Here is an 8,038-nt window from a genome sequence, read left to right on the forward strand (position 1 = left end):
TGCCAGGCGGCGGGGGTCGGGGAGGGGGGGGGGGAGCCCGGGGGGGGGGGCGGGCCGGGCGGGAGGCGGCGGGGGCCGGGCGGGAGGCGGTGCCGCCGCCCGCCGCGCACACACCGGAGCTGTCCGCCCCCCGGTGCTGCAGCGCCGGCCGCTCCGCTCCGCTCCGCTCCGCTCCCCGGCCAGCCCGGCCCCGCCATGGGCGGTGGGGCGGCGCGGCCCCGCTGATCCCCGGCAGCCCGGGCACCCCCGGCTCCCGGCAACTCGGCTCCACAGCATCCCGGCTCCTCGATAAGCCGGTACTCCGGCATTCCGGGAACTCGGCTCCGCTGCACCCCGGCATCCCGGGAACTCGGTACTCCGGCATCCCGGGAACTCGGCTCCGCTGACCCCAGCTCCTCGATAACCCGGTACTCCGGCTCCCCGGGAGCTCGCACCCGCAGCACCCCAGCTTCCCAGTAACTCCCTACTCCCGGCACCCCAGCACGGAGTATACCTCGGCTCCCCGGCACTCCGGCTCACTCTTAGCCCGGTTCCCCGGGCTCCCCGGTAACTCAGCCTCCCCATCTTCCCCGCTCCTCAGTACCCCAGAATCCCATCTCCCCATTAACCCCGGTTCTCCCAGCACCCCAGCTCCGCACCCCAGCTCCCCAGCACCCGTGCTCCCCTGGCCCCCGGGCTCCCCAGCCCCCCGGGACCACGACCATGGCATTCATGGTGAAGAGCATGGTGGGGGGGCAGCTGAAGAACCTGACGGGTGGCCTGGGCGGCGAGGAGAAGAGCGAGAGCGAGAAGTCTCCGGCCGAGGCGCAGGGCATGACCCGCGAGGAGTACGAGGAATATCAGCGGCAGCTGGTGGAGGAGAAGTAAGTGCGACCGGCACCGGGTACTGGGGCGGACTGGACCCCCGGAGTCCCGGCGGGGGATGGGGTGCTCCCTCTGCAGCCCCCCGTCCCATGCATGGGGGAGACAGGGCTAGGGCCAGCAGGGCCATGAGGGAGTTTAATGAACCCCCTAATCCCTTAATCCGCTTCCTCGCCCGGGAGACGGGATTGTTTTCTCCTTTCAGGCTGCGCTGGGTGGAGGGAATTGTGGGGAACCGGGACTTTGCAGAGGAGATGGGGGGGACCAGGGTTGCGGGGGGCAAGGGATGCTCCGACCGAGGGACGGGGGGCAGCAGCTGCCGGTAACTGCCCTGTGTGGTTCGCAGGATGGAGAGAGATGCCCAGTTTGCCCAGCGCAAGGCGGAGAGGGCCACGTTCAGGTCCCACTTCCGAGACAAGTACAGGCTCCCCAAGGTACGGCCGTGCCAGGCATGGGGGGGGGGGGGGGCACACAGGGAGCCAAGCCCCAGCACAGCCCTCGTGGGGGGCTTGGTGGATGGGGCCACGGGGGGACAGACAACACCTCTGCTCTGCAGGGAGGGGAAGGGGCACCGGACCCCCTCGGCTGGGTGGGGGTTTGAGCTACAAAACCCAAGTGCAAACCAGTTCCCCTAAAAAGCATCCTTCCACCCAAATCTTGGCCCCTTCCCGTCACCCCTGAGCACCGCAAGCCGCCAGCCCCAAACAGAGGGACCCCCGACACACACCCTCTGCCTTGCTTGGTCCTCCTCTTCCTCTCTTTTGCCCCCTAAATCCAGCTGGATGAGGGAAAGCCGCCTTCACCCTGGACTCGCAGCCCCGTAGCTGGGAGAGGAGCCGGAGTTACACCTTCCCGGCTGGATTAGCCAGCTCCTCTCCCCGGATCATTTGGCAAACATTTCCTACTTAAACTCCTATTTTGGAATTTCCGACCAATGAATGATTCACTAGAAACAACTTAATCAAGGGATAATTCAGCCATTCTTGGAATTGCCACAAGCTCTTCTCCCCCCAAACCCACCCTTTATTCAGCAAGAGTGTCTCGGTGATGAATACTCTAAATTGGAGCCGGGCTAATATTAGTTCAGAAAGGTCAGCTAAGCCAAGTGATATTGTTCAGATTGTTTGATATTGTTCAGGCAGCCTGGATGCACACCCCGCTGCCTCTCACACCCCTGTTATTGCCAGGAAATAAACAGCTGGAGAATTTCTTTTTCCCCTGCCAAAAGCGAGAAAAGGCAGAAAAAGAAGAGACGGAGATTTTTTCTCCAGGGGAAATGGGGATTTGTTCAAATCTGGCCCCCTGATCTTTTTGCTGCTTTCTCATGCTTGAGATGTCCCTTCGAATCTTTCGACGAGTTTCTTCTGCTCATTACTGATCCCGCTTGGCAGCCGGGCTGCCTCTTGCAAAGTCTCCCTGTGGCTCTCCAGCGCAGAGCTGACCCCGATCTCCGGTGGGCACAGTCGTTAAGCATACGTGTAGCTTAATTGGGTGCCTAAACCTCCCCAGCCACTCCAATGCGAGCTGAAAGCCAACTTGCACTGATGCCGGCACGCTCGGGTTTTCACCTCAGCTCTTGCTGTGTCCGTTGGTGTGCGCCCAGGCTCCGCTCAGCCGTGTCCCCTCTGGGTCAGCATCCTACCCACAGCACGAGCACGGCTGTGAGCCCCAGGGACCAACCCACACGGACCTTAAAATGGGAAGACAGCCCAAAGCCCGTGCAGACGCCGCCGTGAACCTTGCACGTGCCTTTAGTGCCTCCAGAAGCCCCCCTTCCCACGGGCAGCATCCCCCGCCTGACCTTCTCCTGGCCCATTTCAGAACGAAACGGATGACAACCAGATCCAGCTGGTGGGAGGCGACGTGGAGCTGCCCAAAGAGCTGGCCAAGATGATCGAGCAGGACAACGAGGAGGAGGAAGAGAAGAACTCCGTTATCGGCCAGCTCAGCAACATCCAGAACCTGGACCTTGATTCCTTGAAAGACAAAGCTTCGGCCACGCTAGAGGACCTGAAGCAATCGGCTGAGAAATGCGCCGTGATGTGACCCGCCTGAACCCCCCCCTCCCCGTCAACGTGACGGTGGGGCAGAAGGGAGGGGATGCAGCGAAGGGTCCGGCGGTGGCTGTTGCCTGCAGCGGGGACCCCACTGATGTTGTCACCCTTGCCTTGTGTGAGTCGGGTCCTCCTTCTGAGCCGTGTGAAGCCTCAAGTCCCTGACCCAGATGTCCCCGATGTGTGGTTTTTGTCTTGTTCTCCGCTCTAAGGTTAGAGCAAACAGCCAGCATGCCCCCCCCCCGTACCCCAACACCTCCTCCTGTGCCCGTGGCACCCGTGGGTGTCTTTAGCAAGAGCTGGGGGGGTTGCAGGGAAGGATAAGCCCCGAGTGACCTTGGAGTGTTATTGAACCACGTCAGCACGGGAAGGCAAAGGCTTTCCAGCAGAGCGGTGGCCATACGTCGTGTCTCTGCCTACACATTTCGACCAAGCCTCCTAGAAATGACAGGGAGGCTCCAATTTGCTCTGCAAGGACGAGGCACGATGCAAAGTGCCCCCCCGCCCCGCATCCCATACCCATCACACGAGAAATAACATCCCGTCCGTGCAAGAAATACCAACCGCTTTGCCCTTGAGGGCCCCTCTCAAAGGAGTCAGCCGGGAAGGACCTGCTATATGATCCTGTTTAGCCCAGCGGGAAGGGGGGTGTTGAGGACCAGAGGGACAAAGCCTGAATTAATGCCAGAGAGGAATAAAACCCCTCCTCGGTGCTCACCTGAACCCACAGCAGCCCTTCCCCGCAGCGGTGGTGGCACACCCTCCCTCTCCCGGGGTGGGATCCACTCGTGTCCTTGTTCCTTCCAGGAGAAGAACAAAGTGATAAGGGAAAAACCTCCTCCTCCTCTGTCGTGCTGTAGTTGTGTGCTGTGCTCAGCTGAGTGTCTCTCCACCTCCTATGCTGTCCCCGTGCCGTGGTACTATTATAACCGGTGGAATAAATACCAGGAGATGTCTATGCATTTATTTCTCTCCTCGAGCAGTACTTTCCTGACACAGGTTTTGGGGTGCCCCAAGGTACGAGGGGTGTAGAGCGATCAAGCGCATCCCCTTTACAGGGGAGGGGGGAGCGTTGATGGGAGCTCAAGGGGGAAATCTCTTGCAGCATCATCCAGAAGAAAGCATCACGCCTGGTTGTGGTCGGGTGTTTTGCCACGTTTTGTACCGAAGGGATGCTACGAGCAGCAATTTGTCAGCAGCCGGGTTTAAAAGCAAACAAAACCCCCAGATTTCACAGGTTTTTTGGCTATTTCAGGAAAAAGGCTTCAGATCACTCACCAGCTCCCCGCCTCAGTCTCATGGGCACTGCGGGGTGTCCGTGGCGCTGCTCCGAGCAAGGACACGTCTCTGCGGGAACGAGACCGTGATAAGTACAGGTGTGACTTCAAGCCGGAGCAGCTCCAGCCTGCCGGCATCCCAGCAGGCGGTGGGCTCCTGCAGCGAGGCTTCCTGGAAAAACTTGGCACAGGCTGGGAATTTACGGCTCCAAATCCCAATGGAGCGGATTAATTGTGATTTCCTTTTGCAGGGGAGCTGGGTCATCCAGGAAAATGCAGGTGAGGGTGCTGGGAAGCTGGTATTATTATTTATTATTATTATTATTATTATTATAGCAAGGATGCTGGATCAGGCCATGCCTGGGGCCAAGCAAAGCTCCCTGGTATGGCCAGGAGATCGCTTTCTGCCCCCAGCCCCCTGGTAATACCGTGCTGGGACCAGGTAGTCCTGAGAAGCTCCTGATACCCTCCAAAGTCAGAGGTCGTCTCACCTCTTAGAGGAAATCAGCCACCGCTTCGGCTGGCAGGACGGACGGACAGACAGAGGCAGCTCAGCCTCCTGGCCGCAGCTCAGGCGCGATGCTCTGCCCGTGGGGAGATCACACATCATCACAACCCTCCGGCCCCAGGGACCAGGCTGCTTTCCAGCCCGGCAGGGACCCACCGGCAGCTCCGGGGACGTCTGCCCCGGGCAGAGCCCTAACCCAGCCCCACACAGTGCTGGAGGCCGGTGAGAAAGGAGAGGGAAGATTGGCAGAAGCAGCTTTAGCTCTGAAAGGAGATCATACCTGATGAGGCTCAGCCCAAGCTCATCTAATCCCCCACCAGGAAAGGGATAGCAGAGAGCAGGCACTGACCAAGCCAAGCCCTCCAGCCTGGCTTCGCTTTTAAATCCCCGGCTGACGGCAAGGCTCGATCAATAAAACATCCCGCGGGTGAGTGGGATCCCGACCGGAGCAGAGGGAGGGAGATGGGGCTGGGGGGATGCAGCCCTTTGGTTCTTCCCCACTTGTAACCAGTGTAACCCCACCAGGACGCAGCCTGGACCCTCTCCCTCACCTTTGATTTTGCTTCCCTTCCCCGCTCCCCCAGCCGCAGACCTTCGGCTCTGCTCCGTGCTCGCTCCCGGCCCACGTGCCGCCACGCAAAGGCCGCGTGAAGCTCGGCGGGTTTATTTTAGGAGGCACCATGACCCCCAGGCATGTGAAAAACAAGCAGCACGCGCTCTCCCCGCTTGGCTCCGCGACGTGTTAAGCCTCAGCAAAGTGTTCCCGGCAAAGCGTTGCAAGCTCCGAGGATGCTCCGAGCCCGCAGCCCTGCTCCCATCGCTGGCCCGGTGCCCGTACTGGGGAGGAGAGGTTGGGATGAGGGGGGAGCCGGGGCAGGCAGCCCTCCTCCTGCCTGTCCCCTGCCCATCCAGAGATGTATCCCATTTGCCAGCATTCCCCGCTGCTGGGTCCCCAAACATCCCCGCAGCTGAGCATCCCGGCTGCCTGCACGCCATACGACTGCTCCGGGCATCAACACACGGGCTAAAAAACTTAAAGCAAAGAATTAGTGTGGATTAAAGCAAAAAATCTATTTTTTCTCTTCTACACTATAAACCTCTATATAATTCCCTCACCTATGGGGCCAGGTTTGGGGTGGATTTGTCCAAGCGAGCCCTTGCTGGGTGCTGGAGGATCTCTGCTGGCAGCGGAGCTTATGAAACAAATGCCCCGTGGGCAGGCAGAGCTCCTACCCTCCTGCACCAGACGTGGAGCAACCTCTCGTCATACGGCTGCAGGATCAGGCCTCCTTTCTGCTGGTGAGCGCGGGATGACGTGAGCGGTTTCCCCAATGGACAAACCATTAAATGAGCAATCGTTAAAGCACCGAAACAAATGAACCACCATCGAAGGATGGGGGATCTCCGCTGAACGCTTCGTTTTTCTTTTTGCAGGCAATTAAATCTCCCTGCGAGCTGCCGCGGGAAGGGATGGCTCCATCCATCCCGCTGCAGCACCGCTGTGCTGCTGGTCCAGATTCTGGGATTGATCTGGATTAAAGAGCAGGGGGGAGAGCCCAGGGTCGGCTCCACACACTGACCCAGCTTTCCCCAACCCTCTCTTTCTTTAAACCCTATTGAGTGTTTGAACTCACATCACCGAGTAACCCACGGGCTGGTACAAGGTGGGTGATAAACCCATCTGCCGTCCCTGCGTCTCTCTCTGGGTGCCAATCTGGACGCAAGAGCCCCCCCACGAGCGATGCTCGGGAGGCTCCAGCTTGGAAGAGCCCTTTACAAGGGCTGGACGGTGCGAGGAGGCAGGACCGCTTCGGCGCGCGTCCCCACCGGGCTTGGCCGTGACACCGATGGGAGACGGCGGCCGGAGCACGGCAGCGCTCGCTCCTCCCCGCTGCAGCCGAAGCCATGCCGAAGTGACAGAGGCCACTGCCGGAGCCGGCCCCGTGCCGCCGGGCTGGGGACTGACTGCTCGCTTCGTGCCTCCTTCCCTTCAGCCTGCGCGGTGACATTTGGGCAGCGCTTTGCGAGCCCTGACGCAGAAGAGGCTCGCATCCACCCCAACGTAAAGCCGGGGCACCCCGAGCTCCATCACCCCCCCCGGGGGAAGCGACCGGAGCTTCTCCCCGCTTCAAAAGGCTCCGGATTCGACCGCGTCTTCGGCAGAGCGTAAAGGCAGATGCGATTATCCGCGCCGGCTGCCGCAGCCAGCCCGTTCAGCCAGCCCCGGCGGCTCTGCGCTAGCCACGGGCCGGGGGAGGGCAGGGGGTTTGAAAGCTCTTTAAAGCCTCAGGATATAATCTCTGCTCAGAATAATAATAATAAAAAAAAAAAAAAGACATAAAAATGCCTTGCTACATCCGCCCGGGAAGCTCTCCAACAGCTTGGGCATGGAGCAGCGGGAAAAGGACTAAAGGCTGGGGCTGCAGGGGGGGGGAAGAAACCACGTTATGGGGCAGCATCTGGGGCGAAGGCAGTCTCAGGAGGAGCTTTGCTGGGGTCACGGCCCAGACCATCCCTCGGGCCCCCCTAAAAATCACCCCATCATTTGCTCCAGCCCCTCTGCCTTTCCCCCACACCTCCCGGCCCAGCCCGGCCATTCCTCACCCGCCATAAAAATCTATTGGAGAAAATGTGATTTTACGTAATCTTTCATGTTGTTCTGCTTGATGTTTTACACGTGCAGGCAAAAAAAAAAAAAAAAAAAAAAAGATCTGAAGCGAAAACAAGGTCAGACCTTGCTTTGGCTGCCTCGTGTCCCTGGGGAGCACAGGGAGATAGGGCACTCCCTGCCAGTGCTGGCTGGAGGAGAGGAGGGGACCCCTCGGCTCCGGTCTTGGGCAGGGGGACAGGGACGAGGGGTCCCCAGCCCTCCTAGATGCCTCCAGCCACCCCAGGCTGGCTCTTGGTCCTGGGCTCGGCGGGAGACCCCTCTTGGGTCTTAAAGCACAAAGCCAAGGATGGAGGAGTTGGAGAAACCAAAGTAAGTGTTTATTAAAGACAATAAATTACATTCCCTCGAAATACAGTAGATATTGAGACAAGTCCCTTGCTTTGCAGGACAGGCGGACCTCACCACCCCGGCTAAGTGACCTCTGCAGGGCTGGGGGGGCTCCTGGGAATATAGCTTGGCTACTGGGGTTGTCAGAGCCCTGAGGAGCAGAGCGGGCCGGACGCCGAGGCTCTGCCTTCGGGGAGGTATCGCTGTTTGTAGCTGCGCAACTCTGTCCCTGAAGGTGATTGATTTCTGCTCGTCTGTTTTACTCGACGACTGTACCCGTGGAGGAGCATGCACAATCAGAGTCCCCGCTGAGCACTGCTAACACCTCATGGCACAAATG

General features: G+C 59.7%; 1 protein-coding gene across 1 annotated transcript; it reads left to right on the plus strand.

The window, feature by feature from the left end:
• Positions 1 to 702: 702 nt before the first annotated feature.
• CPLX3 (complexin 3) lies at positions 703 to 2,907 on the plus strand. Its single transcript, XM_050903631.1, has 3 exons — positions 703 to 863; positions 1,208 to 1,295; positions 2,683 to 2,907. The coding sequence occupies exons 1-3, from the start codon at positions 703 to 705 to the stop codon at positions 2,905 to 2,907; spliced, it is 474 nt and encodes a 157-aa protein (XP_050759588.1).
• Positions 2,908 to 8,038: the final 5,131 nt, after the last annotated feature.

The sequence above is a fragment of the Gymnogyps californianus genome, chromosome 11, assembly GCF_018139145.2.
Source record: "Gymnogyps californianus isolate 813 chromosome 11, ASM1813914v2, whole genome shotgun sequence".
NCBI classification, from domain to species: domain Eukaryota; kingdom Metazoa; phylum Chordata; class Aves; order Accipitriformes; family Cathartidae; genus Gymnogyps; species Gymnogyps californianus.

Coding starts and splice junctions, on each gene's coding strand:
- CPLX3 (XM_050903631.1), top strand. CDS start 703: ATGGCATTCATGGTGAAGAGCATGGTGGGGGGGCAGCTGAAGAACCTG. Junction 864..1,207: donor CGGCAGCTGGTGGAGGAGAA/GTAAGTGCGACC, acceptor TGTGGTTCGCAG/GATGGAGAGAGATGCCCAGT. Junction 1,296..2,682: donor ACAAGTACAGGCTCCCCAAG/GTACGGCCGTGC, acceptor GGCCCATTTCAG/AACGAAACGGATGACAACCA.